Source organism: Microcaecilia unicolor, chromosome 2 (assembly GCF_901765095.1).
Source record: "Microcaecilia unicolor chromosome 2, aMicUni1.1, whole genome shotgun sequence".
In the NCBI taxonomy this organism is placed as follows: Eukaryota; Metazoa; Chordata; class Amphibia; order Gymnophiona; family Siphonopidae; genus Microcaecilia; species Microcaecilia unicolor.
Genome location: NC_044032.1, coordinates 200941166 through 200964613, shown reverse-complemented (window position 1 = coordinate 200964613; position 23448 = coordinate 200941166). Strand labels below are relative to the sequence as shown.

Sequence of the window (23448 nt, the reverse complement as noted above, 5' to 3'; positions counted from 1 at the left end):
GTAACTGAATGGATGGCTGAAAATGGTATGTTGTCAAATTTAACTAAAACAGAGGTCATGTTAGTTGGGAGAACTGAGGAGGATCGTTGGCCAGAATGTTTGTGTGTGAATGGTGTACAGATAGTAATTCAGAAGCAGATGAATAGAAATAGCAAATTGCCTATGCAAAATCAGCTCCTTAAGGTCATCTAAATGTTTTTTGCATAGTTTCATGTACTGTATAAGCTCAAATCTATGTTGTCACAGTATGGTGCTTTCTAGACTGGACTACTGCAATGCTCTGTATCTTGGACTGTTGAGTGTGAGGTGCAGGGCATAGCAGTTAGTACAGAATACAGCGTCAAGGCTTGTAGTTGGGACTTCCAGGTTCAGTCATATAATACCAGTTCCAAAACAATTGCACTCGTTACCAGTGTTTTACAGAATTTGATACAAAGAGGGGCATAATCGAATGGGGCGCCCAAAGTTTTCCTGAGGGCGTCCTCGCAGGACGTCCTCGCGAAGGGGCGGGGAAACCCGTATTATCGAAACAAGATCGGCGTAGATGATTTGTAATGAATGTTACTTTTTTTTACTTTTTTATTTTGTATGTAGGGTTTTTATTACGTGTGGTTTTGCTGTAAATTGCCTAGATGATTAGGTGGTGTATACATTTTTTAAAGAAATAAATAAAGGGAGAGGGCATAAAGTTGAAAGTTTGCCCAAGAATCTTGCACCAGCATACTTATGCAAAACACTGTCATTTAGATGTTGCTGCCAGACAGGAAGCTTCATTTGGGGTATCAGTGCATTTAGCAAGAGCTTTTGTTTCTTTACCAAATTGAGGACTGCTTTTCTACACCCCACAAGTTTGGGACTGATCTATTGGTAATTCTAAGGAAAGTAAAATTAGATCTTCCCTGATAATTTTCTTTCCTTTAGTCCCAACAGATCAGTCCAGAAGCCATTTAGTAAGGTCCACTATTAGGCTGTTTGGTTATCAAAATACTGCATCGGAACAGTTGCACAGCTTCTTTTATGTCAAAGCTCAATTTGTACTCTCTGTCTCCACCTGCTTGCATCAGAAAGCAATAGACATGAACAATTTTGGGTTCATAGTATTCTTTACCTGCAGAGTTTGAAAATCAAGTGGAAGAGCTTAAGTTGTGTTTTTCTCAGCATGGGTCTCCTAAATCTGTGGTCAAGCAAACATACAAATGAGCTAAGTATATACAGCATTACTATTTGTTCCAATATCATCATGATAAAGAAGTATCTAGATAGATATTGCATTACCCTACATCTTGGGTGCTGGGAAAGTTGTCAAATCCATTCAAATGTTTTGGCACATACTTTCAGTTTTTGACTTTTTTCATGAACTTCCTCTTATAGCTTTTCAGCTTGAGACTAATGTGGGTGAAGTACTGCAAAGATCTATCTTTCAGTGCCCTACTGTAGGTGATGACTCAGCCTGTGGCAAATGCTTTCAGGATCAATCCATATACTGAGGGCTTTATTTGAATTGCTCCTTCTACTGATATGTGATGAAAGTGAATATATGACAAAAACCATATGTTGTTATGTTAGAATCTGTTCTTGCCCTCATATATATGTGGACAGAACCAAACAACCGATCAGACTTTGTTTCAATGAACATAAGAGTCTGTTGAAAACAAATAAGTTGTCTTATCCCTCGATTTCTTGTTGGTTAGAATATCAACATTCTGTAACAGATTGTTTATGGAGAATTATTGACCTAATGCCTATGCGATTGGATGGAGGGGATCATGACCATTGTTGAATTACCAATAACAATTTTGGATTTTGAAATTATTTGCAGCTGCCTTTGTAGGACTGAATGATGAGCCAGAGTGGTTTGGTCTGGTTTAGGTGTCGCTGATTGGTTGATTTATCTGTCATGAATGCCTACACAAAATGCTGGATCATCATCTTGGATAAGTGCCATTAAGAGGAGAATTGGCCAGCATAATAATCTGACAATATTTCATTAATGGACTAAAATTATCTGACTAAGATTATTTGTTTTGTCTGATGCATGGTTGGTCTTGAAACACAATTGTGCTGGATCTTGGATTTTAAGGACCCAGCAGAGTGTGAATTAGGTCTGATGCAAGAAACTACCTTCAGATAAGTATGTGGACATTTGGTGAACATTTGGACCACTGAATGACTACTGAGAGTAGCTGATGGACAGCTCAGTAGAGCGTTTCCATTTCTGTGCCTCTCTGCTGATGGTCCTATGCTATAAAAAATGTCTTGCTGGGTAATATCTATGAGAGACAATTTGATTAGCTGTTTTGAGTCTATTTTGTCATAGATGAAGTTTTTTTATATCTTACTTTGAGATTATTTTACAAAGGCAATGCCTATGTGCTTTATAATATAGGCACCCAGAACCTGCTTTGGTAATACACAAATTCTCACAAATGTTATGCACAGGTGTTTCATTTTATTTATTTATTAAGGTATTTATACCCCACATTATCCCCACAGACATGCAGCCTCAATGTGGCTGACATAAACCGGAGAGAGAGAGAGAGAGTACTCCAGGTGTTTTCAGATACAAATGAGAATAGTAGAGTAGAAGGGCAAGAAAGAAAGGATACTTTACATATAACAGTACAAAAGAATAGGACTAAACAGGATCCACGTATGCCAGCTGGCAGAGGCGATAGTCCTATATTGTTCCCGGAGAAAATGCTTTTGGTAAACAGATGCGTTTTTATTGCCTTGCAAAAGGTAAGGTAGTCTGTCAGACTGGTGATGTCTCTAGGAAGTGCATTCCATAGTTTTATAAAACACACATGCAAATCACAACCTGAATTGTGCCATTATTTGCCCCAGGAATGCTTGTGTGTGGGGGGGAGGGGGGTTCAGATAAGTACATGCAAACTTGTTGGCACATATACTTATGTCCACATATTTGGCAATGCCTTTTTCAGCCTGTAAGACATGCTTTACAAACGGAAAAGGCTTTATAAGATTACTCCGTATACTTAAAAAAAAATCTCTTGAATGGTTTGGATTGCTCCATTTAATTTAAGCTTGACCTGACTCCCTATCAAGTATATATGTATGTTCTGATTTTTCATTAAATCACTAGAGCACTCTCCAAAATTGTAATGAAAAATCCAGTCATCTTGAACAAAGGTTTAACATTCCCAGGTGAGTTTTACAATTTTGTAATAACCCCTTACTCTTGAGCATTCCCCAAATCAGCACTTTTTCTGCCTTTCCTTTTTTCTTTTCTATTAGTTTTCTTGAAAAAGAACTCCCCAAGTCATACACCATTTTCTCATTACTCATCTTCCCACTTATAATCCCACAGAAAAGACAAATTCATCAGGTTTTTTTCCTCAAAAAGCATCACATGCTTAGTTAGAGATTTCAAAATGCATTATTCTTGTTAGAAAATAAGCCCTCATGATTTAAAAAAAATCATCCAACTAAGGCAATGATGTGATAATGCACCTTAAAACATGGAATTCAATGTCTAGGCTCCAATTGACTAAACCACATTAAGGTTTTAACGCAAGAATAGTCATATTAGGTCAGATCAATAGCCCATCTACCCAGTATCCTGCTTCCAACAGTGGCCAACCCAGGTCACAAGTACCTGGCAGAAACGCAGGGGCCCTTTTACTAAGGCGAGTAGGCATTTATGCACGTCCAACATGCATCAATTTGGAACTACCGCCTGGTTACCGCAAGCTCCAGGTGGTAATTCCCTTTTTTATGAGTGTCTGATTCACGTGACAGAAAATAATTTTTATTTTCTATCACATGGCGCTAACCAGGCGGTAATTAGTGCCAATACTTGGCTTTTTAACATGCAATTATTAGCACTAATTAGATTTAATTGGAATTTACATGTATAAATTTAGGTACGGGATTTGCACTTAAATTTTACACACAAGTAAAATAAAGGGGCACAGAAATGTGAGGTCATGGGCAGAATGGGAGTGTCCCTAGCATTTATGCACATTGCTGTAGAATAAGGGGGATACACACCCATTTTAGGCACATACATTTGTAACACATTGCAGTTGGTGAAAATGGCTGCACCTAAATTTAGACGTGATTCCCAGGCATAAACATTCTTCTCTAAACCACATTCAACTTTAAGCATGGCTTATAGACTCGTGCTTTTTTTCAGTACCATATATAGAATTCATCCATAAGTGACATGTGCCATGTTTACAGAACAGTGCCTAGTACTTACTTGCCAATTAAGGTGCCAATCTCACATGCCAATGCTAGTATTCTGTAAATACTGACACACAATCAGGCCCTTAATTTATTTATTTATTATTTATTTATTTATTTGTAGCATTTGTATCCCACATTTTCCCACTGATTTGCAGGCTCAATGTGGCTTACATTTGCCGTAATGGCGGTTGCCATTTCCTGGTAACAGAATTACAAAAGGCATTGCATTAGGTGCATACATACATGGTGCATGCATACATGGTAAAGAAGAATACGTTATGGTATTGCATATTATTTCATGAGTGAAAGATTGGATTGTAGTATACATTAGTTCATCGACTATAGAGAGACCATAATCGACATAAGGAATGAAGTGGTAGTGCTTGATCATTATTGACAAAGAGGTTATTCATTCAAGTGAAAAAGAGTTTGGTTTTCTAGTTCATGTGCAGTCTTATTATTTAGTGTTGAGGATGGATGTTATTGGTATGCCTTCTTGAACAGTTCAGTTTTCAGTAGCCTTCAGAAGATAGTTAGGTCTTGCGTTGTTTTTATGGCCTTCGGTAGTGCATTCCATAGTTGTGTGCAGATGAATCTTATAGAATTGTCCTTCATATGCATAGATACACAGATTGTGAAGCGCTGTGTATGACTGGTAGTGCTATAGAAATGATTTATAGTAGTAGTAGTAGTAAATATACACCAGCAGAAAGGCTGCTCAAACTTGGGAGGTCGTTTACTAAAGATTAGCTCGAATTATCTGCAGCAGGACCCATAGGAATAAAATGGGTTCTGCTGCAGATAATTTGAACTAATCTTTAGTAAAAGACCCCCTTAAACTGCAAAGTTAAATTGATGATGGCCAAATTCACTGCTATCCATAGAGCCTCTGTGTATTTTGAGCACTGTTCATTATCTGGATTGTGGTGCTGAATATATGGAGAAGAATTAAACACCTCAGCCGGTGTTTAAAAACCACACTGATCACAGTGTTTGAATATTGACCTGACAATTGCTTTTTGTAGATGGTCAGGGTAAAGAGTTGGTAGATAGGAAAGAAGAGATATCCAACAATCAAGGCAAATACACAAACAATGGAGCTGAATGAGGATAATACAACAATCACAGTACAAGAAAAATACTAATTTATTGATATAAAAACACCTAACATGGCTGTGTTTTGTCCTCCACCTGCGCCAGGGGTAACAATAAAATCGCAACGTGTATGAATTTATTAAACATAAAACAATATGGCAGCACTATGTAAAGTTCAGTGGCATTCCTAGGGGGGGGGCGGTGGGGGCGGTCTGCCCCGGGTTCACGCCACTGGGGGGTGCCGCGCACGCCTGTCCGTCGTTCGTTCCATGCTCCCTCTGCCCCGGTGTGCACCCGGGCGGGGGGTTCTTTCGCGGGGGGTGTCCTTTCGCCGGGTGGGGGGGGGTCGCACTGCATCCGGGGGGGGCGCTGTACCCGGGGGGCGGGGTGCATTGGTGATCCGCCCCAGGTGTCAGCCCCCCTAGGAACGCCACTGGTAAAGTTTACCATACATGGGACACTTATTCAGGAGTGATCTGCTTTGTGTTGTAACTGTTTTGCATTTTCCTAATAAACCCTGTAAAATGTGGCTGTCTTGGGTGTTTTTATATTAATAAATTAATGTTTTTTTCTCATTCTGCAATTGTCTCAGTGTTCATCCAGCTGCATCTTCAGTATCAGGGAAATAGTTGCCAAATAAGGACCCTGTATTATTTGGAATTAAAATCCCCTTTTGTTTATCTATTAATATCTTGGGAAGTTTTCCCAGCTCTGCTTTGACAATAGAAACAGGGGTCACTCATTTTGCCAGAAAGATAATTTGTAGTTTGAGGTTCTTGTGCCAAATAAGACATTATCTTTCTGAAGATAATTTGAAACAAGTGTTTTAAGGCATAGTGCTCTCCCACCTGGATTAATATAGTGTTGTCTACTTAGGCTTAGGTGGCAGACATATTATCTACATCCAATACAATCCAATACAAGCACAAGCGGAAGAAAAAAATGGCTAAAGGTGTAAAGAGAGTTGACAAGACCCTTTTCAGATATTAGGGAAAGAAGAAAAGATAGGAATGGAATTGTGAGACTAAAAGATAATGAGAATGGCTATGTGGAGAGTGATGAAGATAAACCAAATGTGCTAAACAATTATTTCTCTTCAGTGTTCACAGAGGAAAATCCTGGAGAAGGACTGTGGTTGGCTGCCGAGGGAACATATCTGGGAATGGAGTGGATACTGCACCCTTTACAGAAGAAAGAGTATATAAGCTTGAGAATCTGAAGGTGGACAAAGCTTTGTGGCTGGATGGGATTCATCCCAGGATACTGAGGGAGCTCAGAGAGGTCCTGGCTGGACCTCTTAAAGATTTATTTAATAGATCTTTAGAGACGGGAGAGGCACCGCGATATTGGAGATGAGTGGATGTGATCCCTCTCCACAAAAGTGGAGACTGGAAAGAAGTGGGAAGCTACAGACCGTTAAGTCTCATGTCGGTGGTAGGAAAAATAATGGAGTTGCTGCTGAAAGAAAGGATAGTTAACTTTTTAGAAGCCAATGGGTTACAGGACCCGAGGCAACATGGCTTTACCTCTTTTTTTCCTGCTGACCATTCCTCACCCTAAGCACGTGAGCATCCTTCTGGCTTTGACCGTTGCCTTTTCTACCTGTTTGGCCACCTTGAGATCATCAGATGCAATCCCCCCCCCCCCCCCCCCCCCCCAAGTCTCACACTTCTTTCATACACAGAATTATTATATATAATAATTCTCACCTCCAACGTTTTATAAGCCTGCCTGCCTGTGTCCGTAACTTTCTTCGCTGGGCTCTGAAGCCCCAGCTGATGTCACTGGACCCATTATGCCGTAAACCCAGGGGAAAAAACAAACCTCACAGCTGATCCTCTCCCCCCCCCCCCCCCCCCACAACTGCCTCGCGAAAATAGTTGACCGCAAAAAAAAAAAAAAACAGAAAAGGCTCGAGACTGCCTGATGGCTGTGACGCGCTGAACAGCCTCCCTCCACAGTTACCGCTCACCTGGCCATCGCGCTGAATTAGGTAACACCGGTGCCGGCAGTGAGATGCTGAACAGCCTCCCTCCACAGTTACCGCTCAGCTGGCCATTGCGCTGAACTAGGGAACACCAGTGCCGGCAGTGAGACGCTGAACAGCCTCCCTCCACAGTTACTGCGGTAAGGAGGCAGGGGACGATCGCTAACTTGACTGTTCCCTGTCTTCAAGTCAGACCAAAGAGGGAGGGGGTGGGGCCTGCACCTCAGATGGAAGGAGAGCAAGGGAAGGAGGGGGTCATGGAACTCAGTCCAATACAAACACTCTCTGTCACACTGTATCTCTCTGTCTGTCACACATACACACACACACACACACACACACTCTTTCATTCTCTCTGTCTCACTCTCACACACACTCTCTCTCAGACACACACAGTCTGTCTGTCTCTTTATGGAGTCTGGAACTCCTAACAAAAGGGGGACTTCACCTCGGACTGAAGGGATGGGGGGCTTCATCTCGGACGTAAGGGGAGGAAGGGAAGGAGATGGTCATGGAAATTGGACCCACGCACACACTCTGTCACACTGTATCTCTCTGTTACACACACACACTCTCACTCACATACAAACCCACAATCTTCACTCTCTCTGTCTCACTCTCACACACACTCTCTCTTAAACACACACAGTCTTTCACTCTCTCTCTATCTCACTCTCAAACACACACACACACACACACACACACACACACACACACACAGTCTGATTCTCTATCTCTGTCTCACACACACTCTCACACACATGCACTCTGTCTCACCACCTGCCACTGTGGTCCTGCCCACACACTTTCTCTCACCAGACAGAAGGAGAGGAAGGGAAGGAGGGGGTCAAGGAAATAAGAACCAAACACACTCTCTGTCACACTGTTTCTCTCTGTCACACACACAAACAAAAAAAAAAACAGGAAAAACAGAACGGTTGGTGGACATGGGGAGGGGGTTGCTGCACATGGGGGTATGACATGGCAACACATGAAATACAATTAACAGGGGAAAAACATGTCATACTCATGAACAAGCTTCCTCATTATACACCCTTCACAATTACTCCATCTCATTATAGCACTTTACTATGAACTGTTTGGTTAACAACAACCAACATATGAATATAACCTTGCTAGCACCCGTTTAATTTCTAACAGAAATGGGCCTTTTATTTCCCTTGGATTTTTGCAAACTAAGTGTATGACCCTGAATTTTTTAGCATTAAATCTGAGCTGCTAATTGCTGGACCATTCTTCAAGATTCACCATATCTCTCCACATACCATCCATTCCCTCTGGGGTGTCTACCCTATGATAAAGTTTGATACCATCTGCAAACAGACAAATCTTACCAGACAGTCCTTCTGCAATATCACTCACAAAGATTTAAAAAGAGCCGACCCAAGGACCGATCCCTGCAGTACAGCACTGATAACATCCTTTTCCTTGGAGCAAACTGCATTTACCACTACCCTCTGTCTTCTTCTACTTAACCAGTTTTTAACCCTATCAGTCACTTTTGCGCCCATATCAATAGTATGGGTAGGCTGAGGCTTTTGCATATCATTCTGTGAATTTACTTGTTTTATAATCATGAAATTACAGCCAGTAGTTGGTTGTTATGATTAAAACTAAATTGTGCAAAGTAATGTCTCTTCCTGGTATGAGAAATAAGACTATCCTGCTTATAATCGAATGAGAAAAACGCCCAAGTTCCGACCTAAATCGGGAGATGGACGTTTATCTCACAAAAACGAATAAAGCGGTATAATTGAAAGCCGATTTTTGGACGTTTTCAACTGCAATCCGTCGCGGATGCGGACAAAGTTGATTGGGGCGTGTCAGAGGTGTGGCGAAGGCGGAACTGGGGCGTGGTTATCTGCCGAACAGAGATGGGCGCATTTCACCGATAATGGGAAAAAAGTATGCGTTTTTAGCTAGAATTTAGGACACTTTTCCTGGACCCTGTTTTTTCACGAATAAGGCCCCAAAAAGTGCCCTAAATGACCAGATGACCACTGGAGGGAATCGGGGATGACCTCCCCTGACTCCCCCAGTGGTCACTAACCCCCTCCCACCACAAAAAATGAAGTTTCTCGACTTTTTATTTTCACCCTCAAATGTCATACCCAGCTCCCTGACAGCAGTATGCAGGTCACTGGAGGAGTTGTTAGGGGGTGCAGTGGACTTCAGGCAGGTGGACCCAGGCCCATCCCCCCTACCTGTTACAATTGTGCTGCTTAATGCTTATTAGTCGTCCAACCCCCCCAAACCCACTGTACCCACATGTAGGTGCCCCCCTTCACCCCTTAGGGCTATAGTAATGGTGTAGACTTGTGGGCAGTGGGTTTTGAGGGGGATTTGGGGGGCTCAACACACAAGGGAAGGGTGCTATGCACCTGGGAGCTCTTTTACCTTTTTGTTTGGTTTTGTAAAAGTGCCCCCTAGGGTGCCCGGTTGATGTCCTGGCATGTGAGGGAGACCAGTGCACTACGAATCCTGGCCCCTCCCACGAACAAATGCCTTGGATTTATTCGTTTTTGAGCTGGGCGCTTTCATTTTCCATTATCGCTGAAAAACAAAAACGCCCAGCTCCCACATTGTTGAATAAAACATGGGCGTCTATTTTTTCCCAAAATACGGTTCGGTCCGCCCCTTCACGGACCCGTTCTTGGAGATAAACGCCCATGGAGATAGGCGTTTTCGTTCAATTATGCCCCTCTATATTATGCATTTTTCTAGTTTACCACCTTTAGAGATGACTTCTCCAAGCAATAAACAAAATTAATTTCTGAATAGGATTTTTGGCTCCATGTCAGACATCATTCCCTCAAAATTATACATACCTCATTCAAAAATGAAATGATTTCAAAGTCACAATACTTTTATGATCTCACTTATATTTGATAATGCTGAATTTTGTAGTCAATATGAAAATTTAATATCGGTTTTATAAATCTATATACCTCTAAATAATGCTCAGATTTTTTTAATGCAATTTTGTCCTATACACTTTTTTTTCCATATCAGATTATCCTAATCTAAATGTAGAAGTATCTTTAAAATGTAGAGGGGGAAGGTGAATTTTCCTAACATGTATTATGTTTTGGGTTTAATGCACTATAATCCCAAAACTAATGCTGCATCAATAAAGGACATTCTCAATAATTTTTATTGCAGGTTGTGCATTAACATCCCCATTAGCATGTGACACCTGCAGGAATATAACGCAGAACCACTTACTACCTCCTATTTAGGAGGCACCAAGTGCTTCTGTGTTAACTCAGTATTAGCCAATTAAGAATGAGCTACTTGTGATGCACTAGGGGCCAGATTCTATATTATGATGCCAAAACAACATGCTTAGTTTTCAATTCTATATATGGCACCTAAAAATTAACGCATGTTAGGCAATTACGCCTAAGCTTATTCTAAATACCGCATGTAAATCTACATATGGTATTTAGAATACGCTTAGGCATAGTTCATGTGATTAAATCCACACATGTCAATATACAACAACGAAAAGCTGGTGTAAATCCCTATACATAGATTTATGTGCACTGGCCCATATTTTATAACAATGCGCATAGATTTTGGAATGCCTATGAAATGCCCATTTCCACGGCCCTAAGCACACCCCTTTTTGCCTGTGCACATTAGAATTTAGGCGCAGTATATTACAGAATATTACGTGCATAAATTCAAATTTTTGCCAATTAGTGCTCATTATAGCTTGCTAAGAGCTGTTAACAGCTTGTTAAAACAATTAATCTACACGCGTTGTTATAGAATACGTATAGATTTACAAGCAGATCTGTTCATAACTCTAGGCGCGCTATATGGAATCTGGGGGTTAGCGCTATTCTATAAGCCTTGCCTAAAGTTAGGCATGGTTTATAGATTAGGTGTAGTGGCTATCCCATGACTAAAATTTGGGCACAGTCATTTATGTCAACTAAAATCTGGTATGAATGCCCATATCTTATTTAGGCACAGAACTGGCATATTCTGTAATGTGAGTGTAATTTTCAAAAACATGTATGACCCTCCCATTTCCACACTCCTTCTTGTGGTCCACGCATTAGAATTTACACGAACCACTTTACAGAAAGTTGCACATGTAAATTCTAATTAGTGCCAATAATTGCTTGTTAGTGACCAATAATTGGCACTGATTAATTTGTTAATGAAGTTGTGCATTCAAATATGCTACCTATGCCAATTTGTACACACAACTTTAGTTGCTGTTTATAGAATGTGAAGGTAGATGATTAATGCTTCATACCTACCCTCGGCCCATGCCATGTCCATTCAGAGAGAATTTTTTTTTAATGTAGTAATGTGCAGTTTAATGCCTAGTATCAGGTAAACTACTACAACACCCCTTAACACATTAATAAAAAGGCCCCAAAATGAGTAAATACTTTTATTTGCATTTCACCAAAGTGTAATCCTTGCAATTTATTCAATAATTAGCTCCCAAACTACATACCCAAATGTTCTCTTCTTGATGATATTGCTTCCAGTTTCTTCCAGTGTCACTAAACATCAGGCGATAGCTTGTAACCCAGTCTGAGCTCCCATATCTGCCTTGAGTAGCAATAGCAGTGATCTCAGTTCTTTCTCCCAGATCTATTTGGAGCCATTGATATTTATCTGATATAAGTGGAGACCATCCACCGGCTCCTTAAAAAAAACAAAAAACAAAACAGTGGTCTATTAAAATACAACAAATATTAAATATTTCAAGAAAATAAATATTTGTAATAAAAATAATGAATGCAAACTATGAGATATTACCTATGTACTTTTCTATTTCAGACTTATATTCTGCCTTTTTAGTCTCTCATAAAAACATATATAAACCATCATCAAACAAAATACTATAAGAATGCATAATAAAATGCAACATACATTAAAGAGCATCATACTATAAGAACACCTCATAAGGTACATAATAAAAGTTCATAATGAGTTATAATAAAGACTTTTGTACTGAAACAGAGCTCTACACTATATGAATTCAATGTTTTGCTTCTAACAATAGATGAAAGTAGAAAAAGGGCAGTTATCAAATCAAGCAGTCCAATTACTTTCATCCACACTGCAAGGATATATTCCACCTGCCAGCCATAAAAGTTAGAGGATTGTCTACTAGGGAAGGGCTACTGTTTGCAACAATATGGAAAATGTTAAGTGGAGGAGTGGACTAGTGGTTAGAGCACTGGTCTTGCAATCCAGAGGTGGCTGCTGCTGCTGCTCCTTGTGATCTTGGGCAAGTCACTTAACCCTCCATGGCCTCAGGTACAAACTTAGAGTGTGAGCCCTCCTGGGACAGAGAAATATCCAGTGTACCTGAATGTAACTCACCTTAAGCTACTACTGAAAAAGGTGTGAGCAAAATCTAAATAAATAAATTTGGAGTGGAGGAGTGGCCTAGTGGTTAGGGTGGTTGACTTTGGTCTTGGGGAACTGAGTTCAATTCCCACTTCAGGCACAGGCAGTTCCTTGTGACTCTGGGCAAGTCACTTAACCCTCCATTGCCCCAGGTACAAATAAGTACCTGCATACAATATGCATTGAGCCTGCCATGAGTGGGAAAGTGCAGGGTACAAATGTAATAATAATAACCTTATATCTTTGTATGTTGTTAATAAATGAACATGTGAAGAGTATTGCACATCCATGAATTATCATGCACGCATGTGTATGCATGTAATATATGGAAAGCAGTGTGCATTCATTCAAATAGTGTGCCATCTCTTCAAATAGTGCATAATTTTTGTAAAAAAAAAGTGCACATTCTGGACATAGCTCTGTAATAACCAAATGCCTAGAAAAAACAAACAACCAAAAGCAATATTCCAGGAAACATGGGAAACAACATAAAATGAACATTTCTGGCTGTCCATTCCCATTGTTTACTAAAGTGCAGTAAAGGTTTGCACTTATTGAAATTTAACTGCAAAAAATTAATATATGGTAAGTACAAAGTTATGCGGTAACTGTTAGAGGCATGCCCAGTATGTTTGCTGCACTTACTACATAGAACTTTCCCTACTGTGTGTTATTTTGTGGTAAGTCACAGTCAGCAGGCAGTAAATACCATGAACTACAATGTGTGCTTCAAACCTATTCTCTGCCCATAACCCACCCAGCTCTTACCCTCTAACTCAGCATGCAGAGAATGCATGAATTAGCATTTCACATTTACATTTCACATTTCAACTTTATTTAATATATCACAAATAAAATGATTCAGATTAGAACAAAATATTAGGGAAAACGAGGTAATTACACACGAGGCTTAATTTACAACCATAAATGTCATATCAGGAAAGGGGAGAAAGAGATGGGTATAATTAGTCTAAGCTACATTAGGAAAGGAGAATGTTCAAGAAAGCAGATATAGATATAATAGAGATTGCTGCAAGTGCTGTGAATTCCAAGGCTTATCCTCACCCATTTGTAAGAGGAAAAAGCTTGAATGTAGAAATGGGCTTTAAGTAAAGATTTAAGGGCCCTTTTTACCAAATGGCGGTAAAAGGTGATCTGTGGTGGCACTGGTATGCAAGATTGCCACACGTCGAGGCCATCTTTGACTGCCACAGTAAAAAGGTTTTTGTTTTTTAAGGGGCAGTAAATAGCCATGTCGTAATTTAAAAACTGCTACACAGCCATTTAGTGCTGAAGCCCTTACTATTGCCTATTTACAAGGCGGTGAGGGCTCCAGCGCTAACCCGATGGCAACCAGGCAACACATGGCACTGCCCCTGGTATCTAGGAAATATTTAAACATTTCTTGGTACCGGAAACAGTGAGCCCGGTGGTAAAGCCAATTTCCTGCATGGTAGCCCTACCGATGGGTAGTACAACGGCCCCTAAAGTTTTGAAAAGAGATCTCAGAACAGAGTTGTAGGGGAAGTAAGTTGCAGACAGTAGGAACTATAACAGTAAAAAAAAAGGGCCCTGTTTACTAAGGTGCACTAGTGTTTTTAGTATGCACTAAAACTAGCGTGCTCTAAACACTAGAGACACCCATATATTCCTATGGGTGTATTTAGCATTAGTGCATGCTAATTTTTAGCAAGTGCTAAAAATGATAGGGCACCTATAGCACAGCTTAATAAACAGGGCCCAAAATATCCTAGCCCAATGTGAATGGATCTGTAGGTGAATAGCATTGACAAATATTTATTTACAAAGGCATGGTATACTGCCAATCACAACAATAAATGCATCAAAATGGTTTATAAAGTATAAAAGAGAAAAGAAAAAGATCTTGTATTAAAATGCGTACAACCAACCAGGTTTTGAGAAATTCTTTGAAAACTATGTAAAAAGGTTCAGATTTGATGTCATTGGGTAAGGAATTCCATAGCTTAGGAGCAACATAAAAGATGCAGTCACGCAGGTAATCTCCAGTTGGACCTGTGCAGAAGATGGAAATTGTAGGAGCTGACCTAGAGGAGATTGTAAAGTATGAAAAGGAAGATATGGCATGAGAAAAGTTGAAACATAAGCAGAAGCAGAATGTACGTTTCTATTGCGAAGAACAGAGTTTACAGATTGGGATGTATGCGATCAGGGATCTATAAAGGAATAAAGGGAGATCAATATGAAAGATTTGAAGGCCAAAAGAGTTTGAAGGCCAGATGAAAATAAGCTGGACGTCAACATTCAACTACCAAAAGTGGAGTGATACTGTCATATTTCTTTGCTCCATAAATTAAATTGACTGCCAAGTTTTGGATGATTTGAAGTCTTCTGATCTGATGATATTGTGCTAAACAGAAAGTAAGGGAATTACAATAGTCTAATTGGGATATTAATGGAGAATGACTTAGTAAATGGAGAGATTTTGCATCAAAAAAGTATGAGCTACTCAATCTATCATAATGTAAATAAAGACTTCTTAACTAAAGATGAAATATTTTCAGTAAGATAATTAGCAATTATATTCAGTTTATCATGTGTTTTGATAATGACATGTACAGTTCTTGACTCTAGCATAAATTTATGACCAAATGATGTCCCCATGCACATCTCTAACTTACATGGTGCAAAAATATCCATTTCTCCCATATTTTAGAACAGGCTCTACATCTGCAGATTCTGTTGTAAAATATTAATGAAACTTGAGACAACTGACATGCACATCTCAATTCTGACTTCTACAATCTATCTAAAAAGAGGATGTATTTTAATTGCCCAAAACAATGCACTTCAATTGCAAAGCCTCTATGTTGTCTACCTGTGATGTTCCCAGCAGTTTAGCATTTACTTAACAGATAGAAATGTCATTACTGCAAGTGAAAATGTGATGCAATTACCAAACCGCACTGCACTATTTACTGTGTTAACAGATTATGCATACTAGCTACCTCCACGTTAAGGACTAGATTTTATAAATGGTGCCAAAAAATCATCACTGAAAATTTAAGCACAGGGTATAATTACACATTGAGTGATGAAATATTGTCTCCGATTCTTTTAAAATTTACCACTTTGTAGCTTCATTGTGTGTCCCCTAGTCCTAGTATTTTTGGAAACAGTAAACAAGTGATTTACGTTTACCTGTTGCACTCCACTCATTATTTTATAGACCTCTATCATATCTCCCCTCAGTTGTCTTTTCTCCAGGCTGAAGAGCCCTAGCCACTTCGGTCTTTCCTCATAGGGAAGTTGTCCCATCCACTTTATCATTTTTTTCACTCTTCTCTGTACCTTTTCTAATTCCACTGTATCTTTTTTGAGACGCGGTGACCAGAATTGAACACAATATTCAAGGTACAGTCGCACCATGGAACGACACAAAGGCATTATAACATCCTCATTTTGTTTTCCATTCCTTTCCTAATAATATCTAATATTCTATTTGCTTTCTTAGCCACCGCAGCACAGTGAGCAAAGGATTTCAACGTATCATCAACAATGATAACTAGATCCCTTTCCTGGTCAGTGACTCCTAATGTGGAATCTTGCATTACATAACTATAATTTGGGTTCCTCTTTTCCATATGCATCACTTTGCACTTGCTCACATTAAATGTCATCTGCCATTTAGATGCCCAGTCTCCCAGTCTCGTAAAGTCCTCTTGTAATTTTTCAAAATGCTCTTGCGATTTAACAACTTTGAATAACTTTGTGTCGTTGTCAAATTTAATTACCTCACTAGTTACTCCCATCTCTAGATCATTTATAAATATGTTAAAATGCAGTGGTCCCAGCACAGACCCCTGGGGAGCCCCACGATCTATGCTTCTCCATTGAGTATACTGAACATCAAACCCTACTCTCTGTTTTCTGTCTTTTAACCAATTTTTAATCCATAGGACACTATCTCCTATCCCATTACTCTCTATTTTCTTCTGTAGTCTTTTATGAGGTACTTTGTCAAATGTTAAAAATCCAGATACACAATATCGACTGGCTCAACTTTATCCACATGTTTTTCACCCTTTCAAAGAAACGTAATAGATTGGTGAGGCAATATTTCCCTTCACTAAATCCATGTTGGTTTGTCTCATTAATCCATGCTTTTGAATATGCTCTGTAATTTTGTTTTTTTAATAGTCGCTACCATTTTGCCCGGCACTGACGTGAGGCTCACCGGTCTATAATTTCCCGTATCTCCTCAGTGTTACAATGGCTACCCTCCAATCTTCCGGAACCATGCTTGATTTTAAAGATAAGTTACATAATACTAACAATAGTTCCACAAATTCATTTTTCAGTTCTATCAGTACTCAAAGTTGAATACCATCTAGTCTAGGAGATTTGCTACTCTTAAATTTGTCAAATTGTGCCATTACATCCTCCAGGTTTATAGAGATTTCATTCAGTTTCTCTGACTCATCAGCTTTGAATGCCATTTCTGGCACTGGTATCTCTCCCAAATCTTTCTTGGTTATAGTTGGGAAAATGGGCAATTCATGGGCATTCCAAAATTCATGCACATTGTTATAGAATATGGCCCTCTGTGCCTATATCTACATGACAGGATTTACACCATGTTTTTGTTGGTGTAAATGGAGGTGCATAGATTTAGGAGAATATGCTTAGGCAGAAATGTTTTCCACGCAGATTTTTTAGACACCAAATATAGAATCTCCCCAAGCACATAAACAATGCCTAACTTTAGGTGCCAGCAATTATGTCTGATGAAAGCAGGTGTAAATGTTGGCATCTAATTTTGGCATTGATCAAGTCTGCTCTGTAACAATGCATGTAAATTCTGGAAACACCTCTGATATCACCTGAAATGCCGCTGTCCACACCATCTTCAAATTATGCACTATTCCCCGAATTCTATATAGCATGCCTAGTGATCCATGCCAAATTACAAGCATATTCTATAACAAAGTATGTACCCTAATTGGCATAGCAAGATAATCAGCTTTTTAACAGCATTTAACAAGCAATATTGAGCACTAATTGGCAATAATTACAATTTATGCATGGAAATCGCTAAGTGTATTCTGTAAAGAACTGCACCTAAATTGCAAAGCATGCAGTTGAAAATAAATGTGCATTGCTTAAAAGGGGCATGTTTATAGGCATATTTATTTCCAAAATTTCTGCACATAATTACAGAATACAAGTCACTGCACATAAATCTACACGGAGGGATTTACAACAGGTTTTTATTGGTGTAAATGGGCGCATGTAGATTTAGGTGCTATGGTATCAACTAAGTGTATTTAATACACCACACCTAAATCTTATTGAATACGTTTAGTTTTATGTGGATTTCTTTAGGTGCCATAAATAGAATCTGGCCCTATATGAGTTCTAGACAGAGCATTATAGAATATGATGTATTACTACTAATCATTTGTATAGTGCTACTAGATGTATGCAGTGCTGTATACTTTATATGCAGGTACTTTCTCTGTTGCTAGAAGGCTCACAATCTAAGGGGTTTTTTGTACCTGGGGCAATGGAGGGTTAAGTGACTTGCCCAAGGTCACAGTGGGAATTGAACCAAGGTTACCAGGATCAAAGCCTGCTGTACTGACCATTAGGCTGCTCCTCCACTCCAGTCCACGTGTAACTCCCAATTAATGCCAATAATTGTTTGTTAAGTCAATTACTGGTGCTGATTAGCTCATTAATCAGTTAGGTTGAGCATGCAAATCAGCTATGCATGCTGTCTTGTGCACCTGACTTTAGTTGCTGCATATAGAAACCAAGGGTAACTGTAGTGTCTTCCTCACCTGTCATCTGCCTCCTGTGTTCACTGTTAAAAACAGCAATTAGGACATAAAATTTAATGTACCCCATTAACTGCAATTGCAGTGGCTGCTCTAGATGTTAGTAGCTGACATAGCTCAACAAATATGCCCCAAGATTCATTCCCTAGTGGCAAAGAGCTGACACTCAGGCTTATAAGCATAACCAGCATAGGCATACTCTGAGTCTGTAAAGACCACCTAGGAAAAAGCATATTTTACATAAAAGCTTCACAATTTTGAATACTGTAATCAATGTTTTAAAATATCATATATAAATGCACAGGTAACCAGTGTAACTGCATAGGTAGAGGTGTTGTTCTGTCCTATCTTAGACCTTCAGTAATTATCTTAGCAGCAGCAGCATTTTGCAGCAGCTGTGACCTGGTGATTTGCTTTTTTCAGCAATTCCTGATATACAAAAAGCAACATCAGGAAATATTGTTTCATGGAAAATGTGGTAGATACTTTGAATATATTTTAGGTGGAGGTAAAAAAGGCAAAACTAGTAATGGAATTAAAAATGCGTGAAATAAACAGAGGATTTCTAAAAGAGAAAAGAATGAAATCCTTGATGTATGGAGCATTTCTACCTAAAACAAAAGTCAAATGACTTCTTGCACCTGTAGACTGAGTTGATTAAACCATTTTAGAAAAATGTGTTCTCTTTTCAGTGAATTACTGTAGTTCTATCTACCTTGAAATACCCTCTTCTCCTAAAAGAACATTAAACCTAATCCAGAATGTAGCACTGTTCCATTTTTAATAGACAGTGAACAGTGCAACTATATTTTTCTGCTTCTTTAACTTCTTACACCAGTTCGCAATTGAGTGTCAAAAAAAGCCTGAAGTGGTGCTGACACTGTACAAGATGTGAGGATTAGCAATACCTGTACCAGTGTCTGTTGTTGTTTTACTTTATCAGCCACTGCAAAATTTCTCCTTCTAGGGCCAGTACTTAATGTGCATTTCCCTATCAATTCTCATGCAAAATGAGCATATGCAATCACATCCTGCCAACTGCGGGGCCTGGAATATGGAATGTTCTGCCACTTGACGAAATAGTAAACTGTTTATTATGATTGTGCTTTTAGGTAGGGATGTGCAGAGCATTTTTTTATTTTGTTTTAAAGGTAGCCACTGCATGATGGAGAGGTGGCAATATTGATCAGATAGTTCTGAAAGTGTTTTATTTTTTTAATTCATCCAACCATTTGGGCTCAATCAAGATTGAGCCAGGCATTTTTTATGATTTTAATAGATTCAATCATTTGGCATTCAGGATATTCTGCTTGAAATTCAGGATATATTTTCTTCCTTTTTTTCCCTTCCTTTCTTCTTTTAGCTTCTTGCCCCCTTTTTCTTTCCATTCCCTTTCTTTTCTTACTCTCAGTAGACCTTTCTTTTCTCTGTTTTTTTCTCACTCATTCATTTCCATTTTATTTGCTCATTTTTTTATTTTCCTTTTTATGATTCATCTTTTTCCTCCTGTTTTTTAATAGTTTCTTTCTCCCTTGTTCACTTTTCCTTCCCCCCTACCTTTTTCCTCCTTCACTATCTCTTAAGTTTTCCTCTGCTTCCGTATTTTTTACCTTTCCTTCTTCACCTTTCCTATCCCCTCTTTTTTTCCTTCCCTCTTTCCCCCATACTTCCCCTTCTTTTTTCCCCATTTCCCTTTCTGTTTCCTATTTTCCCCTCACTTTTCGTCTCCATTTCATTTTTTCCCTTTCCCCCTTCCCCCTTTTTTCTCCCCATTTTCTGCAGGCTCTTCCTTTTCCCTTTTTGTGGCCCCTTTTCCCCCTTTTTCTTGACTTTTGTCTTCATCCTTTCATAACTATTAGGATCTTCTTTTTATTAATTTAAGATATTGTCAGTATTGATCAACTCCCGATGTTCGTAATTTGGGGTAAGCAGGGGCCTTTTCTCCCCCGCCTTTCTGGTTAAACCTTATGGTGTCATTCCTTTTTTTGGTTTTATTTTGTTTGTTGTTTTTATTTAGTCCCCTTTTTCACTTTCCATTGGTACAATAATATGCACACAGTCCATCAGTTGTTGCTGCTTTTTTTAGGGCATGATATCGTCATTGAAACAAATGGAAGAGATCATATAATTGCTTTTATTTTAACTTGAGCTTGTTGCCAGCGACAAGTTTGCCATCATGATTTTTTCCCCCTGTGGATTAGTTTCCTTTAAAGGGTTAATAAGTACATTATTTTTGCAGTATCCTTTCCTGCATGTGTGTTTAAATTGATATTAGGACAAACCAAAGAGTAGGGTGAATTGGCTCTTCCAAAAGACACAAGGGAGATGAAATGCTTGTTGTGCATAACATTTATTGGAAAGACACCAAAGGACTCGACACAGCTGTACAGCCTAGTTCCACACGTAAAGATAAACAATGTCTCAAAATAAAACCGCCCAAATGTCCCCTTTAATCGCTTAGTACATTCGAGTGGTTTTATTTTATGATTTTCTCTGACAGTTGCAGTGATTTACTTTACAAGCATACCCCCTTGTTTACAAAGCCGCTCTAGCAGCTGCAGGTGTGCTAATGCCGACACAGCCTATTCACTTTTGAATGGTCTGTGTCGGCATTGCCACGTGGCTTTGTAAACAGGGGGGATAGCGTTGTTCGCAACACTGTTTCATCTTTCAGAGGCAGGCGCCTATGTGCCAAAACACAGCAACTCTGTCAAGTCCTTTTGTGTATTTCCAGTAAATTTTACGCACAAGAAGCATTTCATCCCCCATTTGTCTTTTTGAAGAGACAATTTACCCTACTCTTTGGTTTGTGCTTGCTGTGTTCATGGAGATTGAATGTTCATCCATGTCTTGTGGTCATTCTCTCCATCTAAATTGATACGAGTTCTTAAAGTTTGTGAAGAAAACAATCCTTTTGAGGTCTGTAGGAATACCACAATTCAGTTTTGAAGTCTACCTTTAGGATAGCACATTCTACATTAATGATGTATGCCCAATGTGCACAGCATCATGAGTTTTTTATGCCACCATTTGTTTAAATAACTGACGATTTCCAGCATTTTTTTTCTATTATACCAATGAGACCAGTGATTGAGCCAGACATTCAATACCATGAGTATATTTTGTAGCATTAGTGTATGGGTTTCACATTTTATTTATTTTTGTCACAGCATGGAGTACATTTGCTGAAGTCCACTATCACAGAAGGAATGTGACATATACTTCTTGCGGTATCATTAAAGAGCTTAAATACCTTCTTCAGTTCAACTATTCCACTTTTTCACAAAACATCTCCAGATTGTTTTTGTTTATGACCTTCTTCTCTCTTTTTGATGTCACAGGGACTGTTTTACTAAACCGCATTAGTGATTTCCGGTGCAGCAAATGCACTGCAATTGCACCACAACCCCTACGAGAGAAGTTACACTGGCTGCCACTCAAGGAACGCATCACTTTTAAAGTATGCACACTAGTCCACAAAATCATTCACGGTGAAGCCCCAGCCTACATGTCTGACTTAATAGACTTACCACCCAGAAACGCTAAAAAATCATCCAGAACTTTCCTCAACCTCCACTTCCCTAATTGTAAAGGCATAAAATACAAAATGCTGCACGCATCAACCTTTTCTTATATGAGCACGCAATTCTGGAATAAACTACCACGAAACCTGAAAACGAACTATGAACTAACCGACTTCCGCAAACTATTAAAGACTCATCTCTTTGAAAAAGTCTATCGAAAAGATCAAAACACATGAAGTCCACACACACTGTTAACAATGCATCAATACATTCTCCTCTGTACTATTATCCCCCATAACTTTAACACATTTAAACCTTAATTTTACAGGTAAAAAATATATATATATTAAGCCCAAACGTTCTCCTGCTAATGTTTTGTTGCCCTATCAGTACCCGTTGTTCTTCTATTGTTCAGTCGTTCTTCTCCATTGTTTTATTCCCCTTAACGATACCTGGACCTTGTTTTAACTTAACTCCTCACAATGTAACCATAATTGTGTTGTAACAAATTGTACTTCCATCATTACAATGTATTGTAAGCCACACTGAGCCCGCAAATAGGTGGGAAAATGTGGGATACAAATGCAATAAAATAAATAAATAAATAAATATTCATTTTGAATGGGCTGCATCACATTTGCAGTGCGGGAATCGCTAGCACAGGTAGTTAAAGAGACCTACAGTTTGTTCCGTAGTTGAGTTCTTTTGCTTTTCCCCATTTATCTGTGTTTTTTTCCCTTTTTTCTCCATTCCATTTTCCCCTTTTTTCCCTTTAGCCTTCCTCTTTTTTTCCTCTTTTCCTTTTCATTCATTCCTTTTCCTTATTTCCTCCTTTCTTAGTTTCTCTTCTTTTTGTTTATTCCTTCCCCTTCTCTTGTTTTTCTCTCTTTTTTCAAATTTCCTTTTTTTTCAGTGTGCAACGAGAGCTGTGGATTAAAGGTTTTATATCAGTGTTCACTTTAGCAGCAAAACATAAAATCATTTTATGCAAGGTATGTTCCTCAAATAGTTTCTACCGGAAATGCAAGAGCTGTTTTTTCAATATAATTGTATCTACATTCCTTGACACATTTTATGCCCGTTATATATTTTATTGTGGTGTGTAATATTTAGATGAATGTCTGTTATTATTATATCATTGTTATTTATTATGCTCTTGAGCAGTTCTCTGTATGATATGCTTTTATACATGGCTTAGCTGTTGCAGCATTTTTATGAGGCACATTTATAGTCATTTTTATTTTTTGAGATACGTGTTTGGTTTAACATGAAATATTGGTCTTAAATTTGTTAAGTGTATATGCTCTTATACACCATCTTTTTTATAAATACGTTATTGTAGTTTGATTATTTATTAGATATTTCTGATTTTATGTTTGTTCTTTTTAATTGTTTATATGTGACTTGTGTT

The 23448-nt window shown here is 38.8% G+C and overlaps 1 protein-coding gene across 1 annotated transcript in view; it reads right to left on the bottom strand.

Annotated features, from left to right (window-relative positions):
• Window positions 1-23448, bottom strand: part of LOC115463266 (contactin-associated protein-like 4) — a 1024538-nt gene that overhangs the window by 735258 nt on the left and 265832 nt on the right. Inside the window, 1 exon segment of the mRNA XM_030193620.1 lies at window positions 11790-11983. Within this exon segment, the coding sequence (XP_030049480.1) occupies window positions 11790-11983 (194 nt within the window).